An 18,918-nucleotide genomic window follows, 5' to 3' on the forward strand; every position below is an offset into this window, starting at 1 on the left:
TACACATTGCTAGAGTAATGAATGACCACAATAATTTCGTCTTTAATCATTTAATGAAACTCAAAATTCATAATAGTAAATTTCTAACACATTATACAATTCATTAAGCAAGCCTTTCTTAGATGGTTAACTCTGCTATTGCTGCATGATATCAACATATCGATTTCTCGCACCTCGTCGAGCTCTCTTGGACTTGTCACCTGGAGGCGGGGCAGCACCTAACAAATCATCAAGCCCGCCGCTCAATGGAACTCCTGGAGTGCTGCTCCCAGAGACCGTCGGTTTTGGCATTGGTGACTTTGAAGGCATTGGAGTCGTCATAGATGGTGCCGTCGCCGGGGCCATAGGAGGAGCACTGTGTGTATGAAGTGGAGCCGAAGGCTTCTTTGGGGGAGGCGGAGGCAAATCAGATTGCTGATCCTCTACCGGGGCGTCCTTATTCACCCATCTCTTTAGCTTCTCATCATAATAGAAGCGACTCTTCTCTCCCAACTTGGCACGAACAGCCTTTGGCTGATCCTCTTCTCCCTTACGTAACCACGAAAACCAGCCCTTTTTACCGTTGATTTCTTCTGACTGTTGACCTTTCACTTCCGTTTTCTTAGGCTCTTCTTCCTTTTCAGACTCTTCTTCTTCAGGCTCTGGTTCTTTTCTAGAGTTTCCAATTCCGAAATCTTCAACTTCCTCTCCTGCCTCCGCTGTATCAGTAAGAGGAGACTGGTAGGAACGCTGAGTGGGCGGAACGGAAACTCCAAACTGTGGAGCCTGAAGAGGTACAAACATGTTGCTATTGTCACCTCCTTCTAAGTCGACCTGAGCAATATCATCATCCGTAGGCTGAATACCATAGGAGGGGGGCTCATAGACCGGGTAAGATTCTTCGTCTTCTTCTTCTGCCTTCTCAGCCTCCTCATTACTCTTATCCCGGTCTTCATCCTGAATAGGTGAGGTGATACCTTGCTCTGCCTTAGGCTGTGGAGATGAATGATAAAGATACCCATAAATGTCAGAAGATTCCCGAGGCTCATTTATTGCAATTGGCCTTGACTCTGAAATCCCAACTGGAGCGTACTTGTTGCCACCCTTCGACGGTTCCGTTGATTTAGTACTTAGCGGGGCGTACGGGTTCATGACTGGCACTTCAGACGTCGGGGCATAAGGATTAATAGCTGATTCTCTTCCCTGCATCTTCGCTGTGGATTTTTGCGGCGGGGAAAGCGGCTTTTCCTGAGGAGAGCTCTGCATGGAGACAGCGGCTCCTGCATACATATTCTCCGGTGTTCTTGATGGACCAGGCACCTGCTTATTCACGCTTGACGGTCGTGAAATTTGGCTTACCCCACTATTCATAGTCTCGTAAATAGAAGGAGCAACGGGCTCAAATCCTCCAATGCTAGAAGACCGCGATTGAGGACCAGAAGAGGTAGCAGGAGGAGCATATGGATTTCTGGGCGGAGAACCTGTAATAGAATTCCCCGGAGAGAGACTCCTGGCTGGTCCAGCTGGTGGTGGATAGGCAACTGGATTGTGGGATTGGATCCGTGGCAGCATTGATGTTGCAGGAGGGTAGACTTCCGAACTCTGATTGCGGATCACGTTTGTATCAGACAGGGCACCAATGAGTTCGCCGCTATTGACGCCAGCGGGGTGAGGATGTGTTCCTCTCTGTGCTGGCGCGTAGTTGGTCCCAGCTTGGAGATCAGCAAAAGACCCGATTCTCGAAATTGTTGGCGTCTCATCCTGGAGCCGCTTAAAGACTTGCTCTTTTTCAGGTTGCTGCGAAGACGAAGAATCGAATTCATCTTCGTCACCCAAAATCTTTGCAAACATCTTGTTGACATTTGGCTTGAACCACTTGTAGCCTTGGTTTGTCCCTTCCTCAGAGTGTGCTACTCGATAAGAAACATTCTCAATGACTTGAAGTAGAGACGCATTCTTGTCGCCATTCTTCTGCAATTTAAGCAACGACACAACGTTTTCGCAAATTCGTTGTGCCTCAGCGATAAATCCATAGTCGGCCAACTCAGAAGCTCGGATAATCTTAAAGAGCAAAAGGTGAGGGTAATGCGTAGTTACAGGCGACGTTTCCTGTGGCGCCGCCAACTGAATAAATTCAAAAATTTCACTCAGCATTACGTTGTCTGTGTGCTGAAGCCCCACCGATTCCGTCGCTCCAAGGATCGAAATTCCTTGCTCTTTATCGGGATTGCCAAATACATTTGGCGAGCCGGAAAGAAGAGCACTAGTTCTCCGTTAGTTCAAGAAAACAATACAACAGCAACGCCATTCACGTACCAAATATGGGATGCCTCGACCAACCCGAGGTCTGCTAAGGATTTCTTCATTGCCATGAGAACATCCCGGCTGTTTGGAGATGGGTTCGAAATGATCATTGCAAGGTGGTTTCGCCAGTTGATCAATGCATTCAAATGTTCTCCTGTTTCCCGCTGTGTCGTACCAGTTAATTCAGACACTAGAATTGTTAGTAGTTCGCAAAAACACAGATAGGCCAATACTTACCGGAATCTGCGCCAGATCCTGCAAATATTTTATACATGAACGCCAGGCTCTGGGATGCTGGTGGATCCATATTTCGCACCTCTTCTCGAACGAATTCAGACACGGCATTACGCCACTGTTCAGGGCCCATCGAACTGGCAATCAATAGTGCATGTGCCCATAATCTATTCTCAAGAGCTTTCCGCAAGGCGCCTCCTCGATTACCAGCTTCGATGTCAGTAAGAATCATACGGAGTTCCTCAGGGCCAAATCTCGCTCCAGAGTATTGGTCATGAACAACATTGGATCCTCGTCGGTTCCTGAACTGATTGCGAAAGATATCAGTAGCCGATGCAAAATTTTGCAAATCATCCGCATTATTGCCGACATACTTAGCAGCTCCAGGAGCGATAATCGACCGAATCTCTTCAAGATTGTCCACTACTGCTCTAGAACACGAGACCGTTTCGCAGTTTCGCAGGAAGACCCGTACAATTTTCCAAAGCATAACCTTATGCTCAAATCGATCCTTCCCAGTAACATCCTGTGAACCGGGAGCTTCCATTGATGCAATTCGCTCGTCCATCCACTTCTCCAGCTCTTTTTTCTTTGACTTGTTAGCCCCTCCCTTCGCGTTCAGCAGCGGTGAAGGGAACTTGTTGATCAAATTATCCGGTTGCAGCAAATCTCCAACATTGACAATCTTAATGTCCTTGCTTGTCGCAAATGCAATGCCAGGCGGAATCATAACCACGGCCCTTTTGCAAGTGCCCCACCGGAAAATGGGGAATTGCCGTCTCATCAAAGCTTCGTTATCAGCCTTACTTAGCACAGGAGAAGGAGTCACAGCACGCGGTGCTGCAGCAGCCCTCTGTTGTTGAGCCTTGTATTTGAGTTTTTCCTGTTCAAGCTGATGTTGTTGTGCCAAATTTAAAGATTCTGGCATTGCACCACTTGCAAACTTATAACCCGGGGCGATTGGAGGGGACATGGCAGATGAAGGCGGCAATGCTGCATAGTCGTTGCGTGGTGAAGACCTCAAGCTTGCATTCAGATCTTCTGGCAAATCTCCATAAGTTGTGGTCGACCGCCGTTTTGTAGGTGGTGGTGGATGCCTAGTGATAGGACCTGCTGGCTGAAGTTCACGCTTTGGCTGCGGAAGTGCGTAAGGGCCACCATGCTGAGCGCCTGGTTGCTTGGGCGAAGAGCGAGGGAATTGGCCAGCTGGCTGGTAAGCAGACTGAGGTGATCTTGGTGCGTAGATGTTAGCAATAACGCTTGGCGGCGAAGCAACGGGAGGCTGCTGAGTCGGGGCATAACGATTAGGTTCGTTGACTTTCATACCAGGCGGAGGAGCATATGGGTTTTGGGGAGCAGCATACGTGCTTCTAGATTGTTGTGATTGTGGTTGATAAGGAGCTCCTGTGGGAGGTGATGAGTGAATTCCCTGCCCTGATAGCGGTGCAGCCTGACCATGCAACAATGGTGCCATTGGTGGAGATGCTATACCAACATGACTTGCCTGTGGAGATAGGGAATGTGTCGAAAGCCCACCCAACGACGAATTTCTGGAATGACCTCTGGCCGGTTGTGCCTGGGGTATTGGCGGTGACATAGGAACATATGGATTCTTTGGCGGAGGAGGAGGAGCCATAGGCTGAGGGGAGCCAGCAGCGCGGTATGCTACCTGATGTGCTTGCATTTGAATAGGATCCATACTTGCTCGAGGCTGTGGAGCAGGCCGTTTCACCGGCATCGGAAGCTCTTCAAAGAAAGACTTCTTTTCATTTAACGGCCTTCCCGGCAGACCAGGAGCGGCAGGAGGACCGCCCACGGGAGGCTGGCTCTGAAATGGAGGAGCGTAGGTAGGGTTTTGCTGGAAAGAAGTCACTCTGCGAACAGTCGATCTTGGAACAATACCAGCCGGCAAATCAAAGCCAGTGTCGCCAGTTTTGGGCTGGTTGATGAAGCTCTTTGTACTCTTGAGATTATGCTGAGTTTGCACATGAGGCATTGTTCGAGCAGGCAATCCCTCAGCATCCTGCTGTGTCTGGGAATGAGCAAAGCGGTTCTGGCTCGTCCTCTGAGGTTGTTGTGGTTGCTGAAAGCGGTTTTGAACCGGCGCTGCTGGCACATCTTCAGCTTCGTCTTCATCGAGGAGATCTTCATCTCCTTCCAAGAATGCTAGCGAAGATGACAAATCCTGGGTGACTGGAGCTGTGCTCTGCTGCTTCACATGCGTGTTGCCAATTGAACTACTCTCGAAAATACTTCCCAATTCAACATCTTTCTTATCCGCTTCATTAAACAGACCAGAGAGATCCTCTTCCTTGCTAGCCATTTCATCCTTGCCATTGCCGAAAACGTCTTCAAGGTTATCATGGTCCACATCGTTATCATTACCTTCATCATCATCAAAAATCTGTGCCAATTTATCATTGCTCTTGCCCTGCTCAGTATTAGATGAGGCAATAGTGCTGAAAAAGTCCTCCTCCTCCGGTTTTACAAATACTGAGGGAATTCTGTTATGTTTAGAGTGATTTTTTGAGACTTTAAGAGTTTCCTGTGCATCTTCCTTTTCGGAGTCCAAGTTATCAAGGAAAGAAACTGCGGAGGCAACGCTGTCATTGCCAAAGATGCTCTCCCTCGATTGCTGCTGGTGTTCCTCTTCAGTATCCTTGACTTGCAGGGCTTCGTCGAGTCCCTGGCCGTCATCCTTTGTGTTATCTACAGCCTCAACACGGGACAAACGTTCTGGAACATTCTTTTTCTTCTTCACTGACTGCGAGAGATCAAAAATAGAGGGACTCTCGTCGTCATCTGGAATTGGCTCATGGACCGGGACTGGCGAGTCCAACTCGGAATTGAACGTGCCGTCCGAATTCAAGCCCTTTTCGGACACTATCCAGGAAGCATCTTGCTCGTTAGTCATCTCGAAGGGGTTATCGTTGAGGGTGTGGCCTGTCTGGAATACGGCGGGGAGATCGTCATCCACGGTAGACGGGGCGTTGGATGCCACGTCAAAATCAACAGTTCTCTGTCCTGTTGTGGCAATAGAATACCTATCGTCGAGCATGGATCTGCTTTCATCCACAGAGAGCATCATGTCACTTTGGGCTGGATTTCTTTGCTCATGCGGTTCAGATTTGGCCAAACTTTCGTCTTCTTCAGCTGATTCTTGTTGTATTGATCCCTGTGGCGCGTCGATTTTGACGGCCTCCTGAGGTTCTTTAAGAAGTTCCTCGAGACTTGGAGCGGGTTCTTCTTCGAAAGTGGGCTGATCAATAGTCCCGTTGCCATTCCCAGAATTATCGCCAAGGAGATCACATAGAGTTGGATTGACATCTTGATCTTCTTGGATTAGATTAGACGGGCGTTCATGATTCTCTTCCTCCGAGTCCCTAGCTTCTTCGGTTTCGTTTACAGGTGAGGTGACTGATTTGGTGAACTCTTCATCCTGCCTCGTCGTTGATATGGACTTTTCCTTGATATCGGCATCCTCTATTATGTCTTCGGACGGATTCTGTAAATCCTGCCCGTTCAAAGTAGGAGGCTCTTGCTGATGTGACTCTGAAGACATCGCTAATACCAGTTAGTTCTAGCTTCATACGTAGGTAATGAATAGTAGCCTACCTTTTTTTGACAGCCCACTCTTCCTACTCTCTGGCAATATATACACAATTGAGTAACAACTACAATGCGCGAAACAAGTTGACTACTCGGTATCCAATGTGGATATGTCTTTTCGGGTGTTCTTTCTCGTTGAAAGTCCTGTCCCTACCGTAGAAAGTCTTGTCCTTACCGTAGCAAGTCCGACTATACGGGGTTGATGGTGAATGGCGTGTAGTGGGTTTGCTGGCACCTAATAAACGATTTAAACCCTAACCCAAGGCAGCTATTACACCACCCGGCCACCGTGTACTATCATCGAACTAAGTGATCAGAAAGAATGTCGATTATAATAGTAGCACAGTATACAGTTGTATTGTAAATTAAAGCGATAAGATACATGATTGACATTCTTTTCGTTGTTGACATAACAGCCTACCGAGGGTCATTTGAACATTCTCTGCATATTTTGCATACCCTGCTGCTCCGCGGCAAAAAAGAAAAAAAGCGCTACTGTCATCTACAAAATCGATTCGCTACGAGTAACCAGATTTCCAGCCCAGATCGTTGAGCGTTTGATTTGAATTCAAGATATTTCGCACACGAGCCTCACAAGCCCCACAAGCCTCAGGAGCCGCATATTGGGAAGTGATAGTGCCGCGCGCCTTGCTGATCCGAAATTTTTTTGATCAACCACTAAACCGATACTCGAGGACTGCATAGATAATCGAAAAAATGGCTGTCGGTAAGGTCAAGGGCCCAAGAAATAAGCCAAATCTGCCTCCAGAGCATGAGCGGTTCCTATCGTGCTGTTCCGACATCACGTTGGAGCTTATTAGCTCTTTGAAGACCAATAAAGACGTCAACCTCAACGGCTTGATTGGTCGAATGTCCAAGAAGTACAAGCTCAAAAGTCAGCCACGACTTACTGATATCATATCGTCGATCCCAGACCAGTACAAGAAGTATCTGCTGCCTAAGCTAAAGGCCAAGCCAGTGCGGACTGCATCTGGTATCGCTGTCGTTGCGGTAATGTGCAAGCCTCACCGATGCCCCCACATTGCATACACTGGTAACATTTGCGTCTACTGCCCGGGCGGACCGGATTCAGACTTCGAGTACTCGACGCAGTCCTATACCGGTTACGAGCCGACTTCTATGCGTGCCATCCGGGCGCGATACGACCCATATGAGCAGGCGCGAGGGCGGATCGAACAGCTGAGACAGCTCGGGCACTCAATCGATAAGGTGGAGTATATCATCATGGGCGGCACTTTCATGAGTCTGGCGCAGGAGTACCGGGAGTCTTTTATTTCTAATTTGCATAACGCCCTTTCGGGGCATACGACTGAGGATGTCGACGAGGCGGTGGCCTTCTCCCAGCAGTCGCAGACCAAGTGCGTGGGCATCACCATTGAGACGCGACCTGACTACTGCGCGGAGACTCATCTCAGCGATATGCTGCGGTATGGCTGCACTCGACTGGAGATTGGCGTGCAGAGTGTCTACGAGGATGTAGCTCGAGACACGAACCGCGGCCACACAGTCAAGGCAGTCTGCGAGACCTTCTGCTATTCCAAGGACGCTGGGTACAAAGTGGTCAGCCACATGATGCCTGATCTGCCCAACGTGGGCATGGAGCGAGACCTGGACCAGTTCCGGGAGTACTTTGAGAATCCTGCATTTAGAACCGACGGTCTCAAATTGTACCCGACACTAGTGATTCGAGGCACTGGGCTATACGAGCTGTGGAAGAATGGGCTATACAAGTCGTACAATGCCAATGCACTGATTGATCTCGTGGCGCGAATTCTGGCTCTGGTGCCGCCGTGGACTCGAATCTACCGAGTGCAGCGAGATATTCCTATGCCGCTTGTTACGGCCGGTGTAGAGAACGGTAACCTGCGAGAGCTCGCATTGAGTCGAATGAAGGACTTTGGCACTACTTGCCGAGACGTTCGGGCGCGAGAGGTAGGTATCCAGGAGGTACACCACAAGGTGCATCCCGACCAGGTGGAGTTGATCCGGCGGGACTATGTTGCCAACGGGGGCTGGGAGACGTTTTTGAGTTACGAGGACCCGAAGCAGGACATTCTTATTGGTCTTCTGCGGCTGCGGAAGTGCTCCAAGAAGTATACGTTCCGAAAAGAACTAAAGGACCAGCCAACGTCTTTGGTGCGAGAGCTTCACGTGTACGGGTCTGTTGTTCCATTGCATAGCCGAGACCCGCGCAAGTTCCAGCATCAAGGTTTTGGCACTCTTCTTATGGAGGAAGCCGAACGCATTGCCCGGGAGGAGCATGGCTCGGAGAAGATCAGTGTCATCAGCGGCGTGGGTGTCCGAAACTACTACGCCAAGCTCGGCTACCATCTCGACGGGCCCTACATGTCCAAGAACCTTTAATTTATTTCAATTTTCCGCGAAGCAGAACCTCAGAGGAGGATTGGGGGGACTGGTTCCTCCCCCAACACCAGTAGTGGAGTGTTATTCGAGGGCCAAGCCCTCGAGCTCCTGTAGTTGGGGGCTCTGCCCCCCAAACCACCGTCCTTCGTATAGCGGAGCCCAGGAAGGGCTGGGGAGTTAACTACCAGTGGTGGAGTGTATTCGAGGGTCAGCCCTGGCGCTCCCGTGACTCCGTCTCACGGAGAAGTCAATGTTCGTTTTTTTTAGTGGTTAATACTCCAAATAAATATATACCGTTTAAGGCTCCTTGCACGCCACACTGACCAGCTCCTCCTTGTAATCGCCTGGGACGCCGGAAATAACAATCGAACTGAGCCGCTCTCCGCGGACGCATGCACTATCTAGACCCTTGGTGTACTTGCGCAGCGTAAGGCCGTTGCCAGCATCGTGGCCGTAGAATACAACCTGCCGCTTGTCAAACGGAAGCGTCTTCTGGTGCTCATTCCACTTCTCGGCCCATGGTTCGCCGTCGCGGTCCTCGGCCGGGGTTTTATAATCCGGAGGGAGCAGCGTGCGAATTGTCCAGACGACCTCGGGATCCTGGTCCTCGAGCTCAGAAATGTGCCACTGGAGGCCGCCATGGCAGGCCACGCCGTTGACGCCCAGCTCTGTAACTTTGCCGAGGCGCAGGATGGCCGGGCAAGAGGTGAGGTAGTTGACGTGCTTTGGCTTGAGCTTCCGTGCGAGGGCTAGGTCCCTGTCCTTGGCGTCGTCGACCCAGTCCTTGTCGTCACCATCTGCAGGCATACCGTGGATCTGCGCATATATGTTCAAGATCTCATGCTCGTGGTTGCCCCGGACGCAGCTGGCGCCGATTTTGATGGCATGCTCAAGGACTTCTATGCTCCCGGTGCCCTTTGTCAAGAAGTCGCCCAGCAGAACGAGATGGTCCTTCTTTTCGTCAAAATCGGCCTTCTTGAGGAGGTGTTTGAGCTCCTCATACTGGCCGTGGACGTCGCCGACGAGAACCAGCTTGCCGTTCTTCTCGGCGTCGTACCTATCGAGGTCCTTAACGGTTACGACCTCGGGCACCGGCGCCACAGAGTGCATCGGGATGTAATACACCATGAGATAGGCCACAGGGAACAAAGCGATAAGAGTCCCAAGGACCATGAGCAGCATTTTTCCGCGGCGAGGCTTCTTAGCCTCGCTGTACTGTAATGGTTGGTAAATTCCGTAGCCGTTGTTCATTTTACTTAGTGCCGTAGCCTAGGTAGTAGAATAAAAACCACCGATAAGGGAATGAGATTAAGAACCCCCTGAAAAAAAATGAAGCCCGATAGATTGATATAAGGTTCAGATTACCGGCAGTGCATACAGCCTCGTTCGAATCAGAGCTAACCTGAGGGCTATGATGGATGATGATGATTGCGGTTGAACTTCCGTGGGCTCCACTAAAATTGCAATAAAACGATCAGTGAGACACCGAGCTATGCCGTATCTGAAGCCAAGCACAAAAGTTACCAGCGTTGGGGAATAACAACCTGCGGTTTACAGGTGTAAGGACATGATACACACTATATATATATCCGCTTCTTGGGGCCCATAGGGTAGCCGTGAAGTAACGACCAAAATAATAAAATGAGGAGGTTGAGGGTTGGTTAGCGGGTGTTTATGCCAGTGGGACCTCGTATTTTGTGCACGTGGGGTGTACTTGACATCGGTCAACTACAGATCACATCACGTTTTACGTTCACCAGTGGTGATTTACTAAATTACAAATAATATATTGAATCACAAATAGTTTATTGAATTAAATGGCTAACGAGCCGTTAGCTTTTTATCTCACGGTTTTACAAATTTTTTGATACACTGATCAATGATTTGTGCGCTTTGCCAGTGGGGCGACATCATTAAGTTGAACCATATATACTGCGATGATCATCGCCATACTCAGGCCTTTTCCCCCTATCATTCCATGACCTATACCTACATAATGGCCATACCCTATAGATCTATACTATATAATGGCCATACCCTATAGGTACTTTACGCTATTAGTAATAGCCAGCCTATGCCTTCAACATACGTCCAGAAAAGTGTAGCTTGCTAGCTTAGAACAGTACGTACAGTAGTTTACCGTTCAGTCGCACCAGACGGTTGGAGTGTAGGCCGCGTGACATTATTTACTTAGGCTTCTGCAGATATGGGTAACTGATATCACGATGAAGGGTATGACGTAAGCTGTGTTCCTCCCCTGATACATGTACCTGTCGAGCGGTATGGCGATGACCAAGTACTATGTGCCGTGTTCCACGGACTTTATCGATATTAGGGAGTGGAGAATCCATGAATAAACGATGGCTTCATCTATCTCACCGGGTACATGCTATGATGGCCAATGCAGATAACAACTGACGACTAACGATCTCCAATACCGATTACGGTACTATCGTAAATCTAATGCATTATTTTAGTGGTACCAATGCAGATTACAGTAGATTGTATTTTCACGGCGTTATATGTACTAGCCCCGGAGAAGAAGCCATAACGCCCCCCTGGCAGAGAAGTAGTGCTCCACTTTCTCCCCCTCCCTGCCTAGGGCGCCCCTACATCCAAGCTGCAAAAATTAATGTAAAAGCAGCATGCTGTTACCCCAAAGCAGCCAGCAGCATACATAGAAATGAGAGCAGCGAGAAAGGCTTTACGTAATGGCGCGCGCGGTCCCCTCAATGTCGGAATTGACAAAATCTCGCACTCACGACGGTGTCGCACACAAAAATACACGCGCGCTGTCTTGCCTTAAAAACGTAGCAGCGGAGGGTTTGTTTGGGTGTACACTGTAACGAAGCACGCAGGATCGCTACTACTCCCACCACACACCACGCAACCTCAACATTGTCGACTTGACACAATACATAGTACGGTGATACGTTACGGTACATTACGATAGCACAGAGTGTCAAGCGCCAATTAGAACGAAATAATAGCCATGTCGGAGGACAAGGATTTCATTGATTGGGACACGTTCAATCAGGTCAAGGAGATGGACGACGAGGACGACGACAACTCGTTTCTAGTGTCGCTGGTGGGGAACTTCTTTGAACAGGCAGTATCGACGTTCAACACGATGGACAAGGCATTGGAGGAAAAGGATCTGGTGCAGCTGTCGTCACTGGGACATTTCATCAAGGGCTCCTCTGCGGCGCTCGGGTTCAAGAACATTCAGAGCGAGTGCGAGAAGATCCAGCATCTAGGCGCAGGCAAGGACGAGACAGGCACGACCGAGGTGGTAGACGACGACGAGGGCCAGCTGGATCGCATCGCGACGTGTCTCAAGACAGCCAGAGAAGAGTACGCCAAAGTCAAGGACTACATGGACGAGCTGTATCCGTCCATCTCTGCCGCCGCCGAATAGATGTTTATAATTCCCTGCTTTTTGCCTATCTTGTTTATTTTTTTATTATTTTATTTTGCTATCGTATTATGAAAATATCATGTTGCCTGACAGGGGGGGGGGTTTGGGTCAATTGACCAATATCATTTTCAATCGTAGCCGTATGGCAATAGGTACACGGTTCGTGGAGGTGATTATGACTTCAAAAGATAGCAGTAGAAGAGGGGGGAGCAATTGATCATCTGGGATGGTTCTTGTCTGATAGATCTGGGTCCTCTTTCTCGCCGAGATGGCAGTCCTCCAAAAACCGTATTCCTTTCAATTCCTCGGGCAGGTACCACTGCTTGACTTTCCCGTTAAGATAGTCGGGATTGTACTTGTAGGTAGTTCCGTAGCCAATGTCCTTCATTAGCTTCGTCGGCGCGTTGCGCAGGTGTAAAGGGACAGTTGCCGCAGCAGCCCCGGGCTCACTAGCCAGCAGCGCCTTGACCTTGTTGTATGCTCTATACACTTTGACGCTTTTAGCCGCCTCGGCGAGTTTCACGGCGCAATGGGCCAGAATATAGTCTGCTTCAGGCATACCAATCTGCTGGACAGCCGTGTAAGTGGCTGTAGCAAAAGGGAGCAGGGAATCGTCAGCCAGGCCCACGTCTTCGCTTGCAATGCGTATCATCCGCCGTGCAATGTACAATGGGTCTTCTCCGGACTCAAGCATGCGGCCGAGATAGAACAGGGTAGCGTCTGCGTCAGACCCTCGCACTGACTTGTGGAATGCTGATATGGTGTCGTAGTGCGAGTCCCCAACACGATCATACAGCATGTGAGTCCTCTGGAGGCGGGCTTTCAGCATATCTTTAGTAATGGCCTTTGAACTCTGGGACACTCCCACGGCTATCTCTAGCAGATTAATGGCTATGCGGCCGTCGCCATCTGCCAATCCCGCAATGTACTCTAATGCCCCAGCATCAAAATTATATGGGTCCAAAGATGCAGCGGCTCGGTTCCCATTAACTGTGGCAATGGCCCTGTCAAGCATCCGCACGAGATCAGGCTGGGATAGCTTCTTGAGCACGAATACGCGACAGCGCGATAGTAATGCACTATTCAGTTTGAACGATGGGTTCTCCGTGGTTGCTCCAATAAGAGTGACATCCCCGCGCTCGACATGAGGCAGGAATATGTCCTGCTGGGCTCGGTTGAACCGATGGACTTCGTCGAGAAACAGAATTGTCCTTCGTCCCATCAGCCTCAGATCATTCTTAGCCTCTGCAAATATCTTTTTACAGTCGCCCGTGCCGTGGACAGTCGCCGACAGCTCGACGAACCGTGATTGGGTAGTTCTGGCGATAATTCGCGCTATCGACGTCTTGCCCACGCCGGAGGGCCCCCACAGAATCAATGACGGGCAGTTGTCTTGCGCAATAAACTGCCTCAGAATGCCATTCTCGCCCACGAGGTCCTCCTGGCCTATGAAGTCGCTCAACTCGCGCGGACGTACCTGTTCAGCCAGTGGTCTGGTATGCGAATCTTTGGGCTTTTCTTCAGGTCTTCTCGAATCTTTGGGCTCATCTTCGGGTCGTGTCGAATATTTGGGCTTCTCTTCGGGGTTTTTAAAACTTTTGGCACCGTTCTCTTCAGATCTAGATCTCTTCAGATCATTGCCTAGTTGAACTTCATCTGGATTGGGTCGCTTGGCCTGGAGAGGACTGCTCGGTATCCCCCGCGAACCGGATGCATGATCTCTTGTGGCACTCCGGGGTTTGAAGAACTCGGGCACCTCCTTCGGATCCGGGCACCCTTTATCGAGATGCTGGTTCACGTCTCGCTCCGTCGTCTCCATGCCACAGACTGGGCATGTAACCTGCTCTACCATATCTATTCAATATCTCGGCTAACAGAGACCTACGCGTTTTCGCGCCACTTACGCGTAAATGAGTAACGTTTGCACAGCCGTGCCAAAATAATTAACCCGAAAATGATAATTTGGTCCACCTTAATCAAACCCACCACTTTATCCTCCGCTCCAATCCACCCCAAAGGTACCCAGACATCGTTGGTGGTAGGTAAAATGTCGCGGGATATACAGCCAACAGGGTTCGTCCCTGCAGTAGTAGTACCCGTTGAACTGAAGGCTGAGGACAAAGAACGGTTTTTCAACCGTCCCACGACGCTGACATGCTGGTCTCACGAACCACGAGTATCACAAGAGGATGTCATCGTCGACATGTCGCTCATCCCCAACGCCAGGAACGGTGACATTGCCCAATTGGTGACTTTGGAGGGCCGGCGGTCCAAGCGGCTCTTCTTTGTCGTCAAGGATCTCTCTGAAAAGACGGCGAAACAGCTCCCCAATGTGCAGATATCAGTGCTATCGGGGAACCTCTTTTCGCTGTTGGACATCCCTCCGCGGAGTAAAGTTCAAGTACGGTTGGTAAGTTAACTCTCTTTTCTTATACCTGGGTGTACTAATGCGATATACAGCGAGAAAGGTCTTCTGTAGAGGCGGACTTGGTCGAGATCCACTTCAAAGACACCTACCTAACAAGAGCCGACATGTGGAGAATATCCTCGTCATTCATCGGCAAGTGTTTCTACTCATCGCAAAAGATCACCTATTTGGATTGCGTCCGGTGCCAGGTTAACGAGATTTATCGCAAGGGAAGAAAGGTGCTCTCTGCGTACATTGGCCCGAACACCAAGTTTGTGTACCGGTCCGAGTCAGCACGGACGATCTACTTCATTCAAATGTCCAGCGAGATGTGGCACTTTGAAGAGAACGGGGAAGTCATGTTCCATAAACTTATCAACTCCTTTCTGCCCGAAGTGTTCAAGCGGTGGAGGGAACAGGGTGCACATCACGTTGTGACGATTGTGCTATTTACAAGCGTAGATATATCAGGAAGCGACGTGCCTTTGGACCATGGCGAGAGAGGGAAGAACACTAAAGATTACTTCCGTGTCGTCGTCGACCAGGTGCACATTAGCCGCTGGAGCGACATTATGGCTGCATTGCGACATGAATTCACGCGGTTCGCAAAGGACGTCCAGCAGCAGTCATCGGGAGAAATTGAGGGCAAGCTCCTTCCGGCAGTTAAAGGGAACCTCATGGAAGCAATTAGTCTCGCAACTACCATGGTGACAAGCAAGTTCCTCGACAGAGACCTCCGGCAGACGAATTCCCAGGTTATTATCGTTACCCCTGGAACAGGCATTTTCGATGTCGACTATGACTTGCTCTATCAAACCAGTATCAAGCTTCTGTCCATTGAAATCAGCATTGATTTGGTGTGCCTGAGCCGTCCACCCCTCCATGTTACGCCTCTATTCCGGTTCAAAGACAAGAGCAACGAGGTCGTCAACTGCGTGCCGAGCTGGCTGGATATTTCGTTTTGGAAAAGCACAGAGAGATACGCCAAGCAGTGGATACCGCGGTGCAAAATCTACGAAATACAAATGATGGGCGTCATGGAAAACGAGATCAGCGCTATTAGCATCGACCTGCTGCCGCAAGTGCACTCAAAGTACGCACTGGAAAAAATGATGGAACAGTACGATGGCAATGTCTTCAAACCAAAGGCTGCGTCGCTAGTGATGTCAAATGAAGCCGCAATGGCACCAATGCTTCTCTACCCAAAGCAGTCTTCGGAAGCGTTGGCGAACTTCAACAGCTCACTGCGGTCGGTGTCAAAGTCTATTCCTGCTTCAGCTATTATCTCCTCTCCTGCGACTCCGAGAATGAATAATGAAGCCAATGAAGCGTTCTCACAACCATCAACGACAGCCGCTTTGCTCAATAATGCTATAAATCCACCCCGGAGCAAAATGTCCGCGCTGGCTTCGCTGCTTTCCCTCACGACAATGGGTAAGCGACACTCATCAGGTACACTCCCCAAAAAGCCAACCCCTCCGTCAACGCCTTCCAGCCCATCTTCAGACCGTTCACCCACTACCGTTACGTCACGGTCCCCTTCTACAAATAATCTGACTGCCGCTTTCGGAACATTTCTATCGAGTTCAACCGCCCAAGCAGAAGATGATTCGACAAAGATTACAGAGCGGCTCGAAGAGGCTCCCGCCGGGAACGTCGCTACTACTAGAACGCCTCGTCAGGCTATTCCGAATCAGCGGTCTCATCCTAATTTGTCAATGGCGGGACCCCCGCCACAAATTTCGAAATTAGCGAGACCACCGTTCATAAATCGGCACAGTTCGGACAAATTATCAGTATCTCCACAAGCCTCTTTTACTACGATCAACGACGACATTGACAGCAATAACTATATTTGGGTAACCATTCCCAACCCATCTAATGTTGAGGAGAGTGAAGTACAGAACATTTCAAACTATGGGCGATGGAAAAATGTCTTCCCAGCTGCGGTTAAAAGGCGGGCGGTGAAGTGGCGGTCTTTGAAGTCACCGGCGTCTTTACCACTCGCCTCTGAGATCTTCCCTTCAGTTGAAGAGTTTGAAAAGAATTACACTTTTCAAATATATGACGTCGCACTAGACGCAGATAAGGAGGATCACATGACTCCTGGTGACTTGATGGCGGAGATGGTAGCAATGAGATTGAACATGGGGTTCCAAGTCGTTGTTGGCGAGAGAGTCAGCAGAGTCGAGACCCAGAGGAGACCGGGCGGAAACTCTGCGCTCATTGTTCAGACGATTCCTGAAGACTACCGAGGCATTAGGATCTACATGACAAGAAGCAACTACATCCACCGGCTGGCGTGCGACCATTATGGTACAATCAACGTGCAGTTGTACAAGAAAACGGACCTTGAACTCTCAGATTTCACGCGAACATACCACCCGATGGTCCAGACTAAATACGAGGACGCGTATCAACCGGCAGCAGGTAACTTCTTTGATCCGAGCGTCCGGAAGGTTAATTGGAACCAAGTGGATCAGCTACTGGCCGGATACGAGGACGTGATGCCTGAGAACTCCAAAATGTTCAAAATTCGATTCGTATTGATACCGACAGACATTCCGCGGAACAATCCAATAATGGGGACAAGCGAAGCTCTCAGTCCAGAAGAAATTCGGCTAGAGGGCCTGAGAAGAGTCGTTCTGCAGCTCCACAAAGGTACATATCTAACGCGGGAAGAGAGACTGAGAAAGAGTCGTACCAAAAAGGAGTCCAAACCTCCAGAGATTAAGTTTTACACTGGTGAGCTTGGCGACTTCTTTGAATCAGTGTTGGAAAATTATAGGAATTACTATGAGGATCCCAGCTCCACCGGCGGAGGTAGAAAGCAAAAGCTCTTTGTCAACGAAACTATGAACCGAAATATGATGACGCTATCGCAGCTAGCGGCAGAATTGCAGGGCGAAAAGGGCGTGCGTTTAGTTGACAGACGATGGCACTGGAAGCTGCATCGAAACTGTTTTGTTGGCCAGGAGCTGGTGGAATGGCTGCTGGATAACTTTACTGACATTGAAACAGCAGAGGACGCGGTTGAATACGGTAACGAGCTTATGGAAAAAGGGCTTTTCCATCACGTTGACAACCGGCATTCCTTCTTGGATGGTCATTATTTCTATCAATTGAATAAGGAATATGTCAAGCCTGCTGCTCCGCAGGCCGCCACCGACAAGCTTCAAAGTTGGTTCACTGCGAAAAAAGCACCCGCTGGGGGGTCGACCGCTGGCGGTTCGACTACCGGGACTGCCAATAATGATGGCGCAGCAAGCACCAATAGCACAATTCGCTACCGTTCATCGACTTCGTTGGCTGAATTGGGCAATGCACTGGGCGGCATGAGCATCAGTAGCAACACCACCACTACTAACAACACTAACAATAATACTAACAACAACACCAGCAGTAATAAGACACCATCTACTCATAGGAGGAAGAATTCCAGTGGAGTGCAGTCCGTTATAAGTCAAGAGTCTATATCAAAGGAGAGTAATAGCCAGCCTGCTCCTTTGACTAGTATCAACGACACTGAGTCTGCGAAAACTGCTACCATCAACTCTGCCCAGTACCCTCATGAAAAGGAGTTGCCCAAGCTGTTGATATCCAGAGCAATGAAGTATGACATTGATCCTGGCAAACGCTCGAAGCGTCATGAATATCTGACGCTCCATGTGGACCGTGTTCATAATCCTGAGAATGCATTCCATTTGCGAATGGAATGGGTTGATGCAACCCCTAAGCTGATTGAAGAAGCAATTGTCAGCCTGGGAAGGACTGGTGAACGTTATGGAATGAAGCTGGTGCAAGTTCCGATTGACGAGATAAGCAGCTTGCCTAATGGCAATCCGTTCTGCTCGCTAGTTCGTACTCGACTCGGCAATAAGCTGAACTATGTCCCACCGCCTGATCCGAAATTTAGTGAAATCGGCAGCCCTCTTGACGATGACCCGCTTTTCTACCAGAAATATGTGCTGAAGAGAATGGGCTTCGTGCTGGACACTGTCCATGCAGGGTCGCTCATCAAAGCAGATATGGAGATTCTGTATTCTTGGGGCAGGCCGTTCTACAACTACAGTCAGTATATTCACAAGACGGGCATTGTGCTTGCTCAAATTGTGGAGAACAACGACATCCTGTTGATAACAAACACGTTGCACATCTCAAGGGTAACAACTTCGCATTCACAATCTTCGACAAGCGATCAGCAGCAGTCCCCAGTCGACAAGAAACCGTGGATGAGCTTCTCGCAGCACAATAAGCCTCGGTATCGGAACCAGAACCTCGGAGTTGGCATTGCGGACGCCGAAAAGATTATGTTTAGTGTCAAGGATCTTTGCGAGAAAGAAGAGTATTACCGACGAATCATCAAAGAGGCTAACAAGCTCTACATCAAGCAGAAAACGAGCTGCGGGGAGGAGGAGCTCATTGGACTGACCCCAGACGAAGAAGAGCTCAGTTCTAAAATCCATGACGAATAATGATATTTATTGATAGAATATGAGTGTATTTTTACTAACTTGCTATATTTACTGGATGGAAACACACATGAATACATTTTGTTTACCGTGGATGGTTACTACTGTGC

The 18,918-nt window shown here is 49.4% G+C and overlaps 6 protein-coding genes across 6 annotated transcripts; 3 read left to right on the plus strand and 3 right to left on the minus strand.

Moving 5' to 3' along the window:
* Window positions 1-135: 135 nt before the first annotated feature.
* Window positions 136-6,307, minus strand: SEC16 (COPII coat assembly protein SEC16; the record flags this gene model as incomplete). The annotated part of the gene is made up of 4 exons (XM_076682395.1): window positions 6,133-6,307; window positions 2,521-6,081; window positions 2,296-2,473; window positions 136-2,242 (listed from the first exon to the last, which is right to left on the minus strand). Exons 2-4 carry the CDS (start codon window positions 6,077-6,079, stop codon window positions 136-138), a joined length of 5,844 nt encoding a protein of 1,947 aa, XP_076543178.1. The 5' UTR covers window positions 6,080-6,081; window positions 6,133-6,307.
* A 536-nt stretch (window positions 6,308-6,843) lies between these two features.
* ELP3 (Elongator subunit ELP3) lies at window positions 6,844-8,511 on the plus strand (the record flags this gene model as incomplete). Its single annotated transcript, XM_076682396.1, has 1 exon — window positions 6,844-8,511. The coding sequence occupies one exon, from the start codon at window positions 6,844-6,846 to the stop codon at window positions 8,509-8,511; it is 1,668 nt and encodes a 555-aa protein (XP_076543179.1).
* A 297-nt stretch (window positions 8,512-8,808) lies between these two features.
* On the minus strand, window positions 8,809-9,762 carry PPN2 (putative serine/threonine-protein phosphatase; the record flags this gene model as incomplete). Its single annotated transcript, XM_076682397.1, has 1 exon — window positions 8,809-9,762. The coding sequence occupies one exon, from the start codon at window positions 9,760-9,762 to the stop codon at window positions 8,809-8,811; it is 954 nt and encodes a 317-aa protein (XP_076543180.1).
* Window positions 9,763-11,503: 1,741 nt separating this feature from the next.
* On the plus strand, window positions 11,504-11,929 carry YPD1 (Ypd1p; the record flags this gene model as incomplete). Its single annotated transcript, XM_076682398.1, has 1 exon — window positions 11,504-11,929. The coding sequence occupies one exon, from the start codon at window positions 11,504-11,506 to the stop codon at window positions 11,927-11,929; it is 426 nt and encodes a 141-aa protein (XP_076543181.1).
* A 217-nt stretch (window positions 11,930-12,146) lies between these two features.
* Window positions 12,147-13,748, minus strand: MGS1 (ssDNA-dependent ATPase MGS1; the record flags this gene model as incomplete). Its single annotated transcript, XM_076682399.1, has 1 exon — window positions 12,147-13,748. One exon carries the CDS (start codon window positions 13,746-13,748, stop codon window positions 12,147-12,149), a length of 1,602 nt encoding a protein of 533 aa, XP_076543182.1.
* Window positions 13,749-14,132: 384 nt separating this feature from the next.
* IML1 (GTPase-activating protein IML1) lies at window positions 14,133-18,811 on the plus strand (the record flags this gene model as incomplete). The annotated part of the gene is made up of 2 exons (XM_076682400.1): window positions 14,133-14,339; window positions 14,390-18,811. The coding sequence occupies 2 exons, from the start codon at window positions 14,133-14,135 to the stop codon at window positions 18,809-18,811; spliced, it is 4,629 nt and encodes a 1,542-aa protein (XP_076543183.1).
* Window positions 18,812-18,918: the final 107 nt, after the last annotated feature.

This window comes from Trichomonascus vanleenenianus (assembly GCF_965637985.1).
Source record: "Trichomonascus vanleenenianus strain CLIB 3782 genome assembly, contig: TRVA0_003S, whole genome shotgun sequence".
Taxonomy (NCBI): Eukaryota; Fungi; Ascomycota; class Dipodascomycetes; order Dipodascales; family Trichomonascaceae; genus Blastobotrys; species Blastobotrys vanleenenianus.